The following is a 20,366-nucleotide window of genomic DNA, read 5'->3' as shown; positions in this document are numbered from 1 at the left end:
CAGTTGGCATCAGAGATGCGAGAAATGAAATTGCATTTTGTTAAATTGTTTAAATTTGTATTAATTTTTATCACCTTCAGCTTTGGGGGGCTTAGCTTTGAGCTTAGAGTTGAATTTCTTGGATTTGGCAATAAAAGATGTCGTGAATTTGTTTTATTTTCTTAATTGACTCGAATGGAAGTTATTTTGTCGCAAAATATTTCCCATTTAATCAATAATAAATCAGTAAGGAAAGGCAAAAGTCGGGCGGTGCCGACTATACAATACCCTACACCTACCCTATAATTACAATGTGAGAGCTATGCTATCCAATTGTGAACCGATATCGATCGACCTCGGTAGATATTTTCAGATGTGTTATTAAACAATCCGTATCAAATTTCGAGCAAATATGTTCAAACTGTTGTACAGTTGACAAATTACAACATTATTGGAAATTACCAAAAATCTGGCGAACTATATCTAATTTTGAACCGATGTTGAACAAACTTCTCAGATAATTAGGTAGGTGCGGAGGAAAGCGTTGTGAAAATTTTGGCAATGTTGGCGAATGAATGCGCTTGCAGTGATCCTAGAAGTGAACATCGGGCGATATACATAAATATGAAAGCTATATCTAAATCTGTGCCGAATTCTGTGGAATTCACCAGTAATGTCTAAAGCCATAAGAAATAATGACAGGAGTCAAACTTCGAGATAATCGCTTAAACACGGAGCACTTTGGTGCAATATTTCTCAAAATCGGAGAAACATATATATTTGAGCTATACCTAAATCTGAACCGATTTCGAGCAAATTTCTCAGACACTGTGGCAGTCGTCGAGGAAAGCGTTTTGCAAAATTAAAATTTTGGCAAGATGGGTCAATAAATGCGCTTGCTGTGACTCTAGAAGTTAAAATCGGGCGATATATATATATATGTATATATATATATATATATATATATATATATGTATATATATATATATATATATATTTCCAAGCCAATGGCACAAGGCATGCCCCAGTTAACCAAACCGTACAAGTAGCCATTGCTGACCAAGGGACCACCGGAATCGCCATGGCAAGAACCTTCAGCATCACGAGTAAAAGTGCAAACATGACCAACATCCAACATCTCAGTCATTGCGGGCATTTCGCCATCAAAACTGTCATAGCACTTCTTGTAGGTGATGAATTTCGTATGTAGCTTCATCAGATTTTCGGAAAGATCACTGCCAAACTCAGTACTACCCCAACCGGTTAGAATTAACTCATCGCCATCTTTAAGAGGTTTTACCGGCAGTGAAATAGGTTGAGTACGTTCATTGAACACAATCGGTTTGGTCAGCAGCATCAAGGCAATGTCATTATGAAACGCAGGATTATCATAGTTGCAGTGAGTCCAGTATTCTTGTACCTCGTAGGTGGCACCGGGTTCATAGAAAACATTGGTACCAGTTATGACACGTAGATAGGGTGGGTTGTAGCCGAAAACACAATGAGCTGCGGTCAAAACCCAACGATCTGATATAATGGCTCCACCACACATGTGACCACCAAACATGCCTTGCAGCGATATTTGATATTTGGCAAAGCCCACCTCAGCTACTTCACCTCCCACTACTCGCCCCTGATTACCATCTCTTTGGTTGGTGAGTTTGCCCACCAAACGTTTGGCATTGCTGGCCGAAAGTCCCAATAAGACCGCGTAGATTATGTATGCGACTTTCATGTTGTCTAACACTTCTCTGGTTCGGATTTGAATGTGGAATGCCTGAATATTCCATAAACGCTTAAGTGACCACTACGCTTCTCTAATCAAAGTCTTGATATTATTTAAAGTTCTTATATTACATTATGTATTGGCTTATCGATTTTTTATGTGCTCCGATATCTATATTGGACATTTAATAATGGCGTGAAATTGGTCTAAATGAAGATAAAATCGAGATTGTGAATCAGAGTCAACACATATTGGGTTTATAACTGTTTTTAAGGCATATCATAATTTGCCCATTTTTTGAACAGGCTCCCATTGGTATGATAAAAACATGAACAAAATTGGATTAAAAATTGACACACTTACCTCAAAACCATGGAACGTATTGTGGACACCATAATAAAGAGTATGACATCCAGCGAACTGCTCAAATACAAACAGCATGCCTATGTCAAGGGTTGGTGGAGGTCGGTGGAGACTGACCTGCTCGAGGTTGTGCATAAAATAGAGAATCGTTCGATGCCAAAACGTACACACTGGCGGTATGTATTGACATCGAGGAGGCTTTCAACAATGTGCGGAGCGACACACTGATCCAATCCTTAGACCAGTACCGGGTATACCCGGTCCTTAAAGACTGGATAAACCATATGCTAAGGAACAGGTGGATAAATTAAAAAGCTTAGCTAAAATCTTCCGGATTGCGGATAGTGGAAAACTTCGTTTTTATGCGGAGTAGCTGCAAATGCGGCCGCGGAGAGTCGGCGATTTAGAGGGGAGAGTCTTCTAAAACGCCGACTCTCCGCGGGTACACCCGGTCCTTAGAGAGTCGGCCGACTCTCCGCGGCCGCATTTGCAGCTACTCCGCATAAAAACGAAGTTTTCCACTATCCGCAATCCGGTAGCTTTTAGCTAAGCTTCCCGTGATTACGATGAACTCCACACAAGTCGGAGCTCTGAATGCCAGCATGTGTGGTACTCATAGTTATCCCGTTTCGGCCGGAGCTATTTTGCGAAAAATTTAGCAGTATGCATATTGTTGGGCTATAAAGAATTGGCTTGATAAAGGCTTTCAAGCCAATTTCAAACTTTATTCAGCTGGGCTAAATAAGTTTCTCTATGGGAAAACTGTAATTCAGCTTGACTTAATGAAAAATTTCAGTTTCGTTTCATTGATGAATGAGTGTTACAAAATTTTAATGAATGAAGGGTTTTTTCCGAATTTCCATCGGTAGTTTGAGATATTAAAAAGTAAATCTCCGACACACTTTGAGGTATTTCATTCACAACATTTTTAAGCTTTTACCATGATGACAACTATTGTTAGGAATTTAAATAAAATGACCTACTTATAACATATTTGTGATTCCGTATCCCCCAAATGAGACGACCTTTACAAATCCATCACCGTCACTTTTTATACTCTACACCAATACTGTGGTACAGGGTATTATAAGTTAGTGCACTTGTTTGTAACACCCATAAGGAAGGGAGATATACCCATTGATAAGTATAGCGATCGACTCAGAATCACTTGCTGATACGATTTAGCTACGCCGTCTGTCTGTCTGTCCATGTTAATTTGTGTACAAGCTACAGGTCGCAGTTTTCATCCGATCGCCTTCAAATTTAGTATAGGCTTGTTTTTCGGCCTTGAGACGAAGCCTATTGAAATTGGAAAAAATCGGTTCATATTTGGATATAGCTCCCATATATGTTCGTCCGATTTGGCAGAAAGGATTTTCTTATGACTCTCGACATTATTGATGAATTTCATAGAAATCGGTTCGGATTTAGATATAGTTCCGATTTTCACTCCTAGAGCCACTGCAAGCGCATTTATCAAACAATCTTCCCAACACTTCGTACAACGCTTTCCTAGACGACTTTCTCAATGTCTGTAAAGTTTTCCCGAAATCGGCTCAGATTTAGATATAGCTCCCATATATATGTTCATCCGATTTGCAGTAATATTGCAATAAAATGGTCATTTGTTAACCGATTCTCTCGAAATTTGGAAGGAAGGATTTTCTCTTGACTCTCGACATTACTTGTGAATATAATGGAAATCGCTTCAAATTTAGATATAGCTCTTATATATATATATATATGTGTATATATATATATATATATATATATATATATATATATATATATATATATATATATATATATATATATATATATATATATATATATATATATATATATATATATATATATATATATATATATATATATATATATATATATATATATATATATACATATATATATATATATATATATATATATATATATATATATATACACATATATATATATATATGAGAGCTATATCTAAATTTGAAGCGATTTCCATTATATTCACAAGTAATGTCGAGAGTCAAGAGAAAATCCTTCCTTCCAAATTTCGAGAGAATCGGTTAACAAATGACCATTTTATTGCAATATTACTGCAAATCGGATGAACATATATATGGGAGCTATATCTAAATCTGAGCCGATTTCGGGAAAACTTTACAGACATTGAGAAAGTCGTCTAGGAAAGCGTTGTACGAAGTGTTGGGAAGATTGTTTGATAAATGCGCTTGCAGTGGCTCTAGGAGTGAAAATCGGAACTATATCTAAATCCGAACCGATTTCTATGAAATTCATCAATAATGTCGAGAGTCATAAGAAAATCCTTTCTGCCAAATCGGACGAACATATATGGGAGCTATATCCAAATATGAACCGATTTTTTCCAATTTCAATAGGCTTCGTCTCAAGGCCGAAAAACAAGCCTATACTAAATTTGAAGGCGATCGGATGAAAACTGCGACCTGTAGCTTGTACACAAATTAACATGGACAGACAGACAGACGGCGTAGCTAAATCGTATCAGCAAGTGATTCTGAGTCGATCGCTATACTTATCAATGGGTATATCTCCCTTCCTTATGGGTGTTACAAACAAGTGCACTAACTTATAATACCCTGTACCACAGTATTGGTGTAGAGTATAAAAAGTGACGGTGATGGATTTGTAAAGGTCGTCTCATTTGGGGGATACGGAATCACAAATATGTTATAAGTAGGTCATTTTATTTAAATTCCTAACAATAGTTGTCATCATGGTAAAAGCTTAAAAATGTTGTGAATGAAATACCTCAAAGTGTGTCGGAGATTTACTTTTTAATATCTCAAACTACCGATGGAAATTCGGAAAAAACCCTTCATTCATTAAAATTTTGTAACACTCATTCATCAATGAAACGAAACTGAAATTTTTCATTAAGTCAAGCTGAATTACAGTTTTCCCATAGAGAAACTTATTTAGCCCAGCTGAATAAAGTTTGAAATTGGCTTGAAAGCCTTTATCAAGCCAATTCTTTATAGCCCAACAATATGCATACTGCTAAATTTTTCGCAAAATAGCTCCGGCCGAAACGGGATAACTATGAGTACCACACATGCTGGCATTCAGAGCTCCGACTTGTGTGGAGTTCATCGTAATCACGGGAAGCTTAGCTAAAAGCTACCGGATTGCGGATAGTGGAAAACTTCGTTTTTATGCGGAGTAGCTGCAAATGCGGCCGCGGAGAGTCGGCCGACTCTCTAAGGACCGGGTGTACCCGCGGAGAGTCGGCGTTTTAGAAGACTCTCCCCTCTAAATCGCCGACTCTCCGCGGCCGCATTTGCAGCTACTCCGCATAAAAACGAAGTTTTCCACTATCCGCAATCCGGAAGATTTTAGCTAAGCTTTTTAATTTATCCACCTGTTCCTTAGCATATGGTTTATCCAGTCTTTAAGGACCGGGTATACCCGGTACTGGTCTAAGGATTGGATCAGTGTGTCGCTCCGCACATTGTTGAAAGCCTCCTCGATGTCAATACATACCGCCAGTGTGTACGTTTTGGCATCGAACGATTCTCTATTTTATGCACAACCTCGAGCAGGTCAGTCTCCACCGACCTCCACCAACCCTTGACATAGGCATGCTGTTTGTATTTGAGCAGTTCGCTGGATGTCATACTCTTTATTATGGTGTCCACAATACGTTCCATGGTTTTGAGGTAAGTGTGTCAATTTTTAATCCAATTTTGTTCATGTTTTTATCATACCAATGGGAGCCTGTTCAAAAAATGGGCAAATTATGATATGCCTTAAAAACAGTTATAAACCCAATATGTGTTGACTCTGATTCACAATCTCGATTTTATCTTCATTTAGACCAATTTCACGCCATTATTAAATGTCCAATATAGATATCGGAGCACATAAAAAATCGATAAGCCAATACATAATGTAATATAAGAACTTTAAATAATATCAAGACTTTGATTAGAGAAGCGTAGTGGTCACTTAAGCGTTTATGGAATATTCAGGCATTCCACATTCAAATCCGAACCAGAGAAGTGTTAGACAACATGAAAGTCGCATACATAATCTACGCGGTCTTATTGGGACTTTCGGCCAGCAATGCCAAACGTTTGGTGGGCAAACTCACCAACCAAAGAGATGGTAATCAGGGGCGAGTAGTGGGAGGTGAAGTAGCTGAGGTGGGCTTTGCCAAATATCAAATATCGCTGCAAGGCATGTTTGGTGGTCACATGTGTGGTGGAGCCATTATATCAGATCGTTGGGTTTTGACCGCAGCTCATTGTGTTTTCGGCTACAACCCACCCTATCTACGTGTCATAACTGGTACCAATGTTTTCTATGAACCCGGTGCCACCTACGAGGTACAAGAATACTGGACTCACTGCAACTATGATAATCCTGCGTTTCATAATGACATTGCCTTGATGCTGCTGACCAAACCGATTGTGTTCAATGAACGTACTCAACCTATTTCACTGCCGGTAAAACCTCTTAAAGATGGCGATGAGTTAATTCTAACCGGTTGGGGTAGTACTGAGTTTGGCAGTGATCTTTCCGAAAATCTGATGAAGCTACATACGAAATTCATCACCTACAAGAAGTGCTATGACAGTTTTGATGGCGAAATGCCCGCAATGACTGAGATGTTGGATGTTGGTCATGTTTGCACTTTTACTCGTGATGCCGAAGGTTCTTGCCATGGCGATTCCGGTGGTCCCTTGGTCAGCAATGGCTACTTGTACGGTTTGGTTAACTGGGGCATGCCTTGTGCCATTGGCTTGCCAGATGCCCATGCTAATGTCTTTTACTACCTTGATTGGATCCGCAAGGTAATGAGTGGAAATTGTCGTTCCTGCCAATGCTATGCCAGTAATTATCCCTTTATCACAAAGACAAGGGATGTCGAAGAACCACTTAAGGTTTAAAAACTAAATTGTGTTATCATTTTTTATTTTATATAATTTTTTTTTTTTGATAATAAAGTTTGGTTTAAGTTTGGTGTTGTTTTGTAAGTAATGAAATCAAAATAAATCATTATGTGCTTTATTTTTGTACCAACCACCAAATGCCGATTTCTTATTTTCATCATTCCATTTGTATTTAGCATGTCGACATGTTAATTTCCGGCTAAGAAGTATGTGCTGACAGTGTTTAACTTTACCTTGATGTCTGGCCGTGTGGCAATATTTTTAAAAGTAAGTAGTCTAAAAACAGAGATGAAAAAAAGACATGGCCCTGTATTATGTTTTGTCTGTAGAAAATATATCAAATAGAAATAATAATTCAAAAATAATTTCTTTGAAGTAGGAAGGCTTATCGCCATTATTTTTTTATACCCTCCACCATAGGATGGGGGTATACTAATTTCGACATTCTGTTTGTAACACCTCGAAATATGCGTCTGAGACCCCATAAACTATATATATGGTGGCCCAAAAAGTAATTGCGGATTTTTTAAAAGAAAGTAAATGCATTTTTAATAAAACTTAGAATGAACTTTAATCAAATATACTTTTTTTACCTCAAGAGGGCGCAATTTTTTCCGATTTGACTGAAATTTTGCACATGGTGTTTCGGTATCACTTCCAAAAACTGTGTGAAGTATGATTCAAATCAGTCCATAACCTGATATAGCTGCTATATAAACCGATCTTGGGTCTTGACTTCTTGAACCTCTAGATGGCGCAATTCTTATCCGATTGGAACGAAATCTTGCCCGACGTGTTTTGCTATAACTTCCAATAATTGTGCTAAATTAAGTTCAAATCGGTCAATAACCTGATATAGCTGCCATATAAACCGATCTTGAGTCTTGAATTCTTGAGTCACTAGAGGACGCAATTCTTAACCAAATTGAATGAAATTTAGCACGAAGTATTTGTGTAACGATATCCAACAACTGTGCCAAGTATGATTGAAATCGGTCCACAACCAGATATAGCTGTCATATAAATCGATCTGGGGACTTGATTTCTTGAGCTTCTGAACCGGACCATATCTTGATATTGCTTTTATTTTTGTCTAAGAAGAGATGCCGGAAAAAGAACTCGACAAATGGGATCCATGGTGGAGGGTGTATAAGATTCGGCTCGGACGAACTTAGCACGCTTTTACTTGTTTATTTATAATTTTTGTTGATTCGACCTGTATACAAGTAGTTTTGGTTTTCAGTAAAATAAAACAGACAATATTACAATAATACGATACATCATATATTTGGCTTTGGTTAAGGAACATTGAAAACACTGCAAACGCTTTTATGAGACACACATTTTTCTTATCCACCATATTCGCTACACAGTGGGAAATGAAGCAGCAGTGGCAACACCACAATGATTGCCTTGATTACGAGCTATTTTGATGTAACCTCCGTCACCCCATGTGGTGCCCCAAGAGTTCTTCACCAGCCAGTAGTCTAGACCTGATGCACTATCAGTTCCATAGCCAACCGCCAAGACTGCGTGGTCCAAATACCCCGAACTGCATGAGGGATCATAATAAACACCTCCGCTATAAAACTGAAAAGATTGCAGTGAGGCATCAATGGCAATAGAGACAGGGCCGGTTGTGGCTACTGCTTGCTTCAATGACTCCTCATCGCCTGGGGGAATACTAACAAATCCTGAATCAGTAACCCCTACGGAGTTGGCATTGTAGCGGCAATTATCATTGACGGCCTCATAGGGATAGGAATCCTCAGTGTCAATGCCGCCATTGTCGGCAATATATTGAAAAGCACTGCTGGGCCAACCGCCGGTGCACCCTTTGTTGCCATATGAGGTAGTGCAATCAACCAAGTTCTGTTCGCTCAAAGAAACTAAATTGCCTGATTTTCGGAAATACTGACCCTCCAAAGCCCCAGTGGCGGAGAAAGACCAACAGGAACCACATTGACCTTGATTTTTGACGGGAGTTACACCACCCTTACTACGCCAGTCCATCTCTTCCATGAGGGTGACATTTGCAGGAGGCATGAATGTGCTGCCCATCGAACCTTTGTGCATAGCCGCCTTATGTGCGGTGTGGTTGAAGCCATTCATCATTGATTTGTATTCATGCTGCATCAGATCGGCAAATTGATTTAGTTTCAATTTATAGAATACCTTTCCATTGGCATACAGTTCATTGTGTCTGAGGATTTTTTGATGATTTTCCTCAAAAACATTCATGCGAATATGTTCTTCCATTTCCGAGTTATACTGTTTATGGTGCTGCAACTTGAAGGATTTCCATTGGATCTTAATGTTTCTGGTAGGAGGCGCGGCACGAATCAAGGCCACTAAGGCCAAAAAGACCAAGATAGAAGGATTCATAGCACTTTTTCAACACTTTTTTTTATCACTTAGTACTTTTACTTCAGACTCTTCCTTCTAACTGTATCTCTTATTGATGATGATATCGCTTAAATACCCATTGATAAACCTTTACATCTGAGTAATTTCAGTTGTAGTGCATACAAATTCTTTGTTCTGTAATTGCTGTTTTAACTCTGAATCATATTCTTAATAAATATAATTTAAAATAGATTTTAAGGTAGGCTATAATCTTGAAAATTACATTTCCTGGATTTCAAGGCTGTTCCACGAATATTCAATGAAGATTTTTTTTTTATCTCATGTATTTTTATGGATCTAAGAGAAATATTTAAAATGCTTTACCAACACTTTGTTTTATAGCAATTTTTCAAATTAGAAGTTCATTACAGAAATGTTGCCAAAAATTAAAGGACTTTCTGAGTGCATATGTGTACATGAGTTATGGGTTACAAACAAATTTGGACTGCTGAGCTATGTTATGGGCTATCTTCTGACGGCTGAAAACCTCAAATCGGAAGACGGCTGTAATGCAGTGTGCACAGTAGGGTACAGTTCATGTTTTAACCATAAATGTAATATAAATGTCTACTTGGTTTAGAAATTTCATCCTAGGACTTGAAGTCCTACGACCAAACCCATTACCCCTTTCCGACTATTCGAAGAAGATTTTTTCCATTACTATATTTGCATTAAAATGATTTTTATATCATGGGCGGGGCAGCAGTCTTATTCTCTCTCTAATCATCCGTAGGAAATATCCTTCGTCTGCACCTCCTTGTCTTCCGTCAAAGCATAGGCACAAATAAGGTTGATGTTTAAAAATTTGGTTTTTATGTGGATTGTGGCCAGCCTCTCATCCACCAGCCACCAATCACAATTCCACAGCCAAATTCAGGGCACCATTCGTCACCGTTTGATGTTGTTGTGACGTCATTTCCGGTTCATCGCACTTCATGTTAGGCGGTTATGTATGCTTTGTACTTCTCCATTACATCCGCCAGTGCGTATATTGCACCTTCTCCATAAAGAGTACGGACATTCAAGGTACAGATAATGGTCCCTTTTTCGTTTGTGTGGGTGGTCAATGTTAGGGAGTCCTCTTTTCCTATTATTTTGTTTCTCAGAGTGGTGGTTATAATTTTCCGGGGGAGGGTTGCTGGCCCAGTGCCCCGACCGTGTGGGTTATATGGAATCGCAAAGGTATGCCTCGATGTCCCGAGCTGCTTGCTCCAAGATCGGACGCTCGTCTTTAGCCGCCCCTAACCAGACGCTGATGTTGGCCATTGGTTACTTGGAGCCGCCAAAAAAACCACATTTATTATCCAATTTTGCTGAAATTTGGGTCAGTTAGTTATGTTAGGCTCTTCGACATCCCTCTTCAAATTGGCTCAGATCGGTCCAGATTTGGATATAGCTGCCATATAGACAAATTTTCTCGATTATAGGTCTTGGGCCCATAACAGACACATTTATTGTCCGATGTCGCCGAAATTTGGGACAGTTGGTTATGTTAGGTCACACGACAGTCTTCTTCAATTTGCCCCAGATGGGTCCAGATTTGGATATAGCTGTCATATAAACCGATCTCTCGATTATAGGTCTTGGGCTCATAAATGACGCATTTACTGAAAGATTTTGCCGAAATTTGCAGCAGTTAGTTGTGTTAGGCCACTCGACATCTTTCATCAATTTGCCTCAGATCGGTCCGGATTTGGATATAGCTGTCATATAAACCGATCTCTCGAATTAGGGTTTTGGGCCCATAAAAGGAGCATTTATTGTTCGATGTCGCCGAAATTTAGAACAGTGAGTTGTGTTAGGCTCTCTTCGACATCCTTCTTTAATTTGGCTTAGATCGGTCCATATTTGAATATAGTTGCCATATAGACCGATCTCTCCATTTAAAGTCTTGGCCCCATAAAAGGCGCATTTATAATCCGACTTCACAGAAATTTGACACAGTGACATATGACTCAGATCGGTTTATTTTTAGATATAGCTACTAAAAGATCAATATTTTGTTATACACAATTGAACAATGACTTGCACTTATTAGTATTTGCTATGTGACATAAGGTATACATTTTTCACCGGATTTACACGAAAGGTGGCTTACATATATACCCGAGGTGGTGGGTATCCAAAGTTCGGCCGGGCCGATCTTAACGCCTTTTTACTTGTTTTAGATTATTTTCCCTATTCCGCCTCCGCAGCCTTGATCTGAATAACGTTATCAAGCCAGAACTTGACTTAAATGGTTTTTTATCCTCATCAAATAGCAATAATAAATCCAGACCGGAAATTTCTTCAAGTCCATTGTTTTTAAAATCTCTAAACTAACCTTACTAACCCCCCCCCCCCCCCCCCCCCCCCCCTTCTTTATAGACTTGGAGTTTGTGACGCCATTTACATATTATCCTATTGACTTTTCGCCCCATGTGTTAATATGGCTGATTTAACTTGAATAACTTTTTATATATAGCTGCTATATAGATATATTCTGAGTCGGTCAGAATCACTTTCTGATTGATTTAGCCATGTCCGTCTGTCCGTCCGTCTGTGAGTCCATATTCTTGAAATCAAAGTGCAGGTCGTATTTGTTGTCCAAACATCACGAAATATTGCACATATCACTTTTTTGGCTCAAGGACGAACGCTATTAATTTTGGTAAAAATCGGTTCAGATTTAGATATAGCTCCTATATATATGTATCGCCCGATTTGCACTTAAATGGCCGTAGTAGCTACAATTTTCAACCGATCTGCCTAAAATTTGGCACGATTGTTTTGTTACTGATCTTAACATATCCGCATCATTTCATCGAAATCGGTTCAGATTTAGATATAGCTCGTATCGCCCGATTTGCACTTAAATGGCCGTAGTAGCTACAATTTTCCACCGACCTGCACAAAATTTGGCACGAATTGTTTTGTTCCCGACATTAACGTATGTGAAATATTTCATCAAAATCGGTTCAGATTTAGATATAGCTCCCACATAAATGTATCGCCCGATTTGCACTTAAATGGCCGTAGTAGCCACAATTTTCAACCGATCAGCAAAAAATTTGTCAAAGACAGTTTTGTTACTGATCCCAATATATCTGCAAGATTTCGTCAAAATCGGTTCAGATTTGGATATATCTCCCATATATATGTATCGCCTGATTTGCACTTATATGGCTGGAGTAGCAAGTTTCAAACGATCAGTTTGAAAGTCTGTTCAGATTTAGATATAGCTCTCATATACATATATATTTATGTATTGCCTGAATTTACAATTGTAGTGTGGGTGTAGGGTGTTATATAGTTGGCTCCGCCCGACTTTTGCCTTTTCTTACTGGTTATCTTTATTTTAGGTTTATTTGAACATGGGTATATAAAATAATTTTATTCATTTATTTATTTATAATTTTTGTTTATTCGACCTGAATAAACAAAATTTTTTCAGTAAAATAAAACATACAATAATACTATACATCATATATTTGGCTTTGGTTAAAGAACATTAAAAAACTACTGCAAACTCTTTTATGAGACACACATTTTTCTTATCCACCATATTCGCTACACAGTGGGAAATGAAGCAGCAGTGGCAACACCACAATGATTGCCTTGATTACGAGCAATTTTGATGTAACCTCCGTCACCCCATGTACTGTCCCAAGAGTTCTTCACCAACCAATAGTCTAGACCTGATGCACTATCAGTCCCATAGCCAACCGCCAAGACTGCATGATCCAAATTCTCCGAACTGCATGAGGGATCATAATAAACACCTCCGCTATAAAACTGAAAAGATTGCAGTGAGGCATCAATGGCAATGGAGACAGGGCCTGTTGTGGCTACTGCTTGCTTCAATGACTCCTCATCGCCTGGGGGAATACTAACAAATCCTGAATCAGTAGCCCCTACGGAGTTGGCATTGTAACGGCAATTATCATTGATGGCCTCATAGGGATAGGAATCCTCAGTGTCAATGCCCCCATTGTCGGCAATATATTGAAAAGCACTGCTGGGCCATCCGCCGCCGCAACCATTGTTGCCATATGAGGTAGTGCAATCAACCAAGTTCTGTTCGCTCAACGAAACTAAATTGCCTGATTTTCGAAAATACTGGCCCTCCAAAGCCCCAGTGGCGGAGAAAGACCAACAGGAACCACATTGACCTTGATTTTTGACGGGAGTTACACCACCTTTACTACGCCAGTCCATCTCTTCCATGAGGGCGACATTGGCAGGAGGCATGAATGTGCTGCCCATCGAACCTTTATGCATAGCCGCCTTATATGCGGTGTGGTTGAAGCCATTCATCATTGATTTGTATTCATGCTGCATCAGATCGGCAAATTGATTTAATTCCAATTTATAGAATACCTTTCCTTTGGCATACAGTTCATTGTGTTTGAGGATTTTCTGATGATTTTCCTCAAAAACATTCATGCGAATACGTTCTTCAATTTCCGAGTTAAACTGTTTATGGTGCTGCAACTTGAAGGTTTGCCATTGGCTCTTAATGTTGCTGGTAGGAGGCGCGGCATGAATCAAAGCCACTAAGGCTAAAAAGACCAAGATAGAAGGATTCATAGCACTTTTTCAACACTTTTTTTAATTCACTCCGTACTTTCACTTCAGACTCTTCGTTTTAACTGTATCTCTTGTTGATGATGATGTCGCTTAAATACCCATTGAGAAACCTTTACGTCTGAGTAATTTCAGTTGTAGTGCATACAAATTCTTTGTTCTGTAATTGCTGTCTTAACCTTTATAGGCTGAATCATATTCGTAATAAATATGATTTAAAATAGATTATAAGGTAGGCTATAATCTTGAAAATTACATTTCCTGGATTTCAAGGCTGTTCCACGAATATTCAATGAATAATTTGCTTGATGCTCATGGACTTTAATGGACCTAAGGGAAATATTTAAAATGCTTTACCAACACTTTGTTTTTTATGAAGATTTTCCAAATTAGAAGTTCAGTACAGAAATGTTGCCAAAAATTAAAGGATTTTCCGAGTCCATATGTGTACATGGGTTACAAACTAATTTGGACCGCTGTGCTATTTTATGGGCTATCTTCTGACGGATTAAAACCTCAAATCGGAAGATGGCTGTGATGTAGTGTGCATAGAAGTGGTGCAGGGTACAGTTCATGTTTTAACCATAAATGTAATATAAATGTCTACTTTGTTTACAAATTTCATCCTAGGACCTGAAGTCCTACTCGTGGGGGCTACAATTTCCGACTACTCGAAAAAAAATATTTTCCATCACTATATTTTTGCATTAAAAGGATTTTAATATCATAGGCAAGGCAGCGGTTGTAATCTTTCTAAACACCCGTAGAAAATATCCTTCTTCTGCACCTGCTTGTGTTCCGTCGAAGCATAGGCGCAAATAAGGCTGATATTGAAAAATTTGGCTTTTATGTGGATTGTGGCCAGCCTCTCATCCACCGGATTAAACCTGGAGACAAGGTGTTTCAATCTCCGACCATAGCCAATTCATAGCCAAATTTATGTCTTGTGTCATGGCACCGTCCGTCACCGTTTGGTATTGTTATGACGCCATTCCCGGTCCATCGCACTTCCTGTAATGCGGTTATGTCTGCTTTGTACTTCTCCAATACATCCGCCAGTGCGTATATTGCACCTTCTTTATAAACAGACTGGAAATTCCAGGTACAGATCAGGGTCCATTTTTCGTTTGTGTGGGTGGTCAAAGTAAAGGAGTCCGTAGTTAGTATTCCTTTGTTTCTCAGAGTAATTCATAAAATTTTCTGGGGGAGGGTTGGAGGGTAAGGACAGTGCTAGTGATCAAAAACCAAGTAAAAAGGCGTTAAGTTCGGCTGGAACGAACATTGGATACCCACCACCTTGGATATATATGTAAACCACCTTACATCATAATCTGGTTAAAAATGCATAATTTATGCCATCATAGTAGCTATGTCGAAATATTCGGAACATTGAGTGGTCTAATAAGAACAAACCATTGTTCAATTTTGTAGATCAGAATATTGGTCTTTTTGGTATCTATATCCAAATATAGACCGATCTGAACAATATAAGTCACAGATGTCGAAAAACCAAACATAAGTCACTGAGTCAAATTTCAGCGAAATCGGATTATAAAAGCGCCTTTTATGGGTCAGGAGAGACCGGTCTATATGGCAGCTATATCCAAATCTGAAACGATCTGGGACAAATTGAAGAATGACGTCGAAGGGCTCAACACAATTCCCTGTCCCAAATTTGCGAAATCGGACTATACATGCACCCTTTATGGGCCCAAAACCTCAAATCGAGAGATCGGTCCATAGACCAAGTTCAAAAAAGGGCCTAACACAACTCACTTTCCCACTGTTCCAAATTTCGGCGAAATCGGACAATTAAAGGCGCCTTCTATGGGCTCAAGACCTTAAATCGGCGGATCGGTCTATATGGTAGCTATATAAAAATCTTTACCAATCTGGATGAATTTGAAGAAGGCTATCGAAGGGCCTAACACAATTCACTGTCCCAAATTTCAGCAAAATCGGATAATAGCTGTGGCTTTTATGGGCCTAATACCCTAAATCGGCCGATCGGTCTATATGGCAGATATATCCAAATCTGAACCGACCTGTGTCATATTGCAAAAGTATGTCAAGGGGCCCAACTTAACTCACTGTCCTAAATTTTGGCGACATCGGACAATAAATGCGCCTTTTATGGGCCCAAAACCCTAAATCGGAGGATTGGTTTATTTGGCAGCTATATCCAAACCTGGACCGATCTGGGCCAAATTTACGAAGGATGTCGAAGGGCCTAAAACAACTCACTGTCCCAAATTTCAGCAAAATCGGATAGTAAAAGTGATTTTTATGGGCCTTAGACCCTAAAACGGCGGATCGGTCTATATGGGGGCTATATCAAGATATAGTCCGATATAGCCCATCTTCGAACTTAACCTGTTTATAGACAAAAGAAGAATCTGTGCAAAGTTTCAGCTTAATATCTTTATTTTTATTTTCAACAGACAGACGGACAGACATGTCTAGATCGTCTTAGATTTTTACGCTGATCAAGTATATATATATACTTTATAGGGTCGGAAATGGATATTTCGATGTGTCGCAAACGGAATGACAAAACTAATATACCCCCATCCTTCGGTGGTGGGTATAAAAATGTATACAACATTATACATTATACATACCAAACTTCTGTTAAACCAGCAAAAATTAAAGCTTCTAGGAACCGAACAAGAATGATCGAGAGACCCGTTTACATGGGAGCTATATCAGGTTATAGACTAATTCGAACCGTACTTGGCAAAGTTATTGGAAGTCTTAACAGAACGCTACATGCAAAATTTCAGCCATATTGGACAAAAATTGCGGCTTGTAAGGGCTGAAGATGTCAAATCCGGAGATCGGTTTATATGGCAGCTATATTTAAATCTGAGCCGATATGGCCCATTTGCAATCCCCAACGACCTACATCAATATTAAACATCTGTGCAAAATTTTCAGCGACTAGCTCTACGCGTTCGACCACTATCGTGATTTCGACAGACGGACGGACGGAGGGACATGGCCAGATCGACTCAGAACGTCGAGACGATCAGAATATATATAAATTATGGGGTCTTGGACGAATATTTCGAAATGACTAGATTAGTACACCCCCACCCTATATTGGTGTGTACAAAAATGGAAAAAGTGAACGCGTTTTATTTAGCTAACGGCATATTAGATGCATTGCTAGAAAGTTTTTCATCCGAAGACGAGGATACGATTGTTATACCCTCCACCATAGGATGGGGGCATACTGATTTCGTCATTCTGTTTGTAACTCCTCGAAAAATTCCTCTAAGACTCCATAAAGTATATATATTCTTGATCGGCATGTCATTTCAAGTCGATCTAGCCATGTCCGTCCGTCTGCCTGACGAAAGTACGCTAACTTCCGAAGGAGTAAAGCTAGCCGCTTCAAATTTGGCATGAATACTTCTTATTAGCGTAAGTCGGTTGGGCCATATCGGTCCATGCTTTGATATAGCTGCCCTATAAGCCGATCTTGGATCTTGACTTCTTGAGTCACTAGAGGGCGCAATTCTAATCCGATTTGGCTAAAATCATGTTTTGTTATGAGGTGTTTTGTTATGACTTGCAACAATTGTGCTAAGTACGGTTCAAATCGGTCCATATCCTGATATAGCTGCCATATAGACCGATCTTGAATCTTTATTTCTTGGGCCAATGGAGAACGCAATTTTAATCCGATTTGGCTGAAATTTTGCATGAGGTGTTTTCTTATGACTTCCAACAACTGTGTCTATGGTTGGTTTTAGTTGGTTCATAACCTGTTATAGCTGCCATATAAACCGATCTGGGGTTTTGACTTCTTGAGCATCTAGAGGTCGCAACTATTATCCGATATCATGAACTTCAACATGCGAGTCAATTATGGTCTGAATCGCTCTATAGCCTGACACAGCTCCCACATAAACCGATCTTCCTATTCTTGAGCCCCTTAAGGACGCATATTTTATTCGTTTATGGTCCGAATCGGACGATAACTTGATATTATAGCAATTCTTTCCTTTTATCATATGTTTGCCTAAAAAGAGATGACAGAAAAAGATCTCGACAAATGCGATCTATGGGTATATAAGATTCGGCCCAGACGAACTTAGCACGCTTTTACTTGTTACCTTTTTATTTCGTTTTCACTTGGTTTTCCTTTGTTGACATTTTGATTTTCTAGTTGATCTAGACTTTTGAAATAGCAATCCTTAAATTGCTTTCACTATTTTATTTTGCAATGATATTTTGGTGTAATTTGATGAATTGATGTAAAGTGATATTTAGCCTAATTACCCTAAGGTGGAGGCATTAGAAATGAGAAATTGTTTATTTAAGCTGCAACTATGAATTGCTATGATGAATAAAGTTCACCCAGGTGGAAAATGTTTAAAGTCTTTTTCGGTAGACACTTGTGCTGCTGTTGTAGGCCACATGACCTGCTAAGAAAATTTTGAATACGTAATTCCTTTGGCTAAGCATACCAGCAACACAGGTAAAATTAGCCTCAGGCAAATAGGGTGGAAACATGTCCTCATCATAGTGAAAGTTTTTTACTGTAAATACACGATTCTGAAAAAGAAGCTTTACACATTAGAAGTCACTCAATTACTCGTAGGTATTCGCATACTTTTCGAATGGGACACTTTTTTGGAAATGCTGGAACAAACTTTTTAATACTTTGTATAACACTTCTAAATATGGGATTACTTTTTCCCAAGGAATTTTCCAGAAACTGGCAACCATCATTCGCAGTGATATTGTATAGAGTGTAGGGTTTTCCATTCGATTGGACAAGCTCTGCCCAATTGATTATGCCGAAATTGTAGAAATCTTTTAAAAGCATCACTGTTCCATTAATTTTCAATCGTTTATTGAAATCGTTCAATTGCAATGACATTTTAGTCAAATTGGAGTCATATTCATATCTCAGGCTATCAATTTCAATGACAAAAGAACGCTGCATAGGAAAACATATACAAAGTTTATTTGAATTGAAAGTAATTAGAAAAACAGATACATACCCAGCCAATTGCGATCTGCAATGCAGAGAATGAGATCACCAAATTTATAAATATCTGTACAGAAAACATTGCAATGTATAGTAAACTTTCCGGGTTTGCATTAGAGCCAATACTGGCATAATCCAGGAAAAAAAAAATATTGAAATTTAGTTAAATTTGCCATAAATTGTTGTTATCTAAACCATTTATCAACATTGCGTTTTAAACATGAAACGCAAGTTATGTACCAAAACTAGTAATTGATTATTCCACGATATTCAAACTTAAATATCAAATTGTTATACCCACTACCAGGGACGTAACTCTTGGAACCAAGCCCCCATTCTCCAAAAAAAAGAATGATATTGCCCAAAGAAAAAATGTATTCTACTCCACTACTTTCCTTGCATTACAAAGGAACGAGTATCACCAAGCGCCATCTTGCAAAGTCTTCTTAATTTTGCAGAGATGTCAAACTCAGACATGACCTGAAATACCTTTGAAAGTATAGTGCTATCGAAAACGATTTTGTAGTCAACGAAGAGATGGTAAGAGTTGATCTGTCCTTCTCTTATCTTTTTCAGGATTTGGCGCAGTGTAAATATCTGGTCTATGGTGGATTAACCTATTCGGCAACCCTTCGGCTCCTGCTGTCTTTTGGTTTTTCGGCCGGGTGACTGCCAGGTGGACCTCGTTCTGACTAGGTGGTATACATTTTTTACCATCATCAGGCATTGGTTCTGTGGTATATTCATGGCCATCATCATCGGATACAAGTAGCTGGAAGGATGTATTATAACATAGTGAAGTTGATTGTAATACCCAAGAAGGAAGAGATATAGACCGATTGATAAGTATACCGATCGACTCAGAACCAATTTCTATGTCCGTCTGTCAGGTGGCAATTTTCATCCGATCTTCTTCAAATTTAGCACAAACGTTTTCTTAGGCCTAGAGACAAAGACTATTGAAATTAGATACAAGTAAAAGCGTGCTAAGTTCGGCCGGACCAAATCTTGCGAAACAACCACCATGCGTTCTGCTAAAAATGTATGCAAAATAAATTAAGTTGTAGCTCATAATTTTATTCTACATACCAAACTTCTGTCAAACCAGTAAAAATTAAACCTTCTGGGAACCGAAAAAAGGTGATCGAGAGACAAGTTTACCTGGGTGCTATATCAGGTTAAAGACCGAATCGGTCCGTACTTGGCGCAGCTGTTAAAAGTCTTAACGGAACACTACATGGAAAATTTCATCCAAATCGGACAAAAATTGAGGGTTCCTGGGACTCAAGAAGTCAAATCAGGAGATTGGTTTATATGGGAACTATATCAGCTTAAAAACCAATTTAGACCATATTTTATTCTACATACCAAAATTTCTGTCAAACCAGCAAAAAAT

At 38.6% G+C, this 20,366-nt stretch overlaps 4 protein-coding genes across 4 annotated transcripts; 1 reads left to right on the top strand and 3 right to left on the bottom strand.

The window, feature by feature from the left end:
* Window positions 1-500: 500 nt before the first annotated feature.
* On the bottom strand, window positions 501-1,714 carry LOC131994627 (chymotrypsin-2-like). The gene is made up of 2 exons (XM_059361378.1): window positions 985-1,714; window positions 501-571 (listed from the first exon to the last, which is right to left on the bottom strand). Exons 1-2 carry the CDS (start codon window positions 1,712-1,714, stop codon window positions 501-503), a joined length of 801 nt encoding a protein of 266 aa, XP_059217361.1.
* Window positions 1,715-6,114: 4,400 nt separating this feature from the next.
* LOC106082228 (chymotrypsin-1) lies at window positions 6,115-7,066 on the top strand. Its single transcript, XM_013244617.2, has one exon. It carries the CDS (start codon window positions 6,115-6,117, stop codon window positions 6,991-6,993), a length of 879 nt encoding a protein of 292 aa, XP_013100071.2. The 3' UTR covers window positions 6,994-7,066.
* Window positions 7,067-8,361: 1,295 nt separating this feature from the next.
* On the bottom strand, window positions 8,362-9,381 carry LOC106082225 (cathepsin L-like). Its single transcript, XM_013244615.2, has one exon. The coding sequence runs from the start codon at window positions 9,379-9,381 to the stop codon at window positions 8,362-8,364; it is 1,020 nt and encodes a 339-aa protein (XP_013100069.2).
* Window positions 9,382-12,892: 3,511 nt separating this feature from the next.
* On the bottom strand, window positions 12,893-13,971 carry LOC106082224 (cathepsin L). The gene has a single exon (XM_013244614.2). The coding sequence runs from the start codon at window positions 13,969-13,971 to the stop codon at window positions 12,952-12,954; it is 1,020 nt and encodes a 339-aa protein (XP_013100068.2). The 3' UTR covers window positions 12,893-12,951.
* Between the last annotated feature and the right edge of the window lie 6,395 nt (window positions 13,972-20,366).

Source organism: Stomoxys calcitrans, chromosome 2 (assembly GCF_963082655.1).
Source record: "Stomoxys calcitrans chromosome 2, idStoCalc2.1, whole genome shotgun sequence".
Classification (NCBI taxonomy): Eukaryota; Metazoa; Arthropoda; class Insecta; order Diptera; family Muscidae; genus Stomoxys; species Stomoxys calcitrans.
The sequence above is the reverse complement of the archived record's forward strand: the minus strand, read 5'-3'. Positions and strand labels throughout refer to the sequence as shown.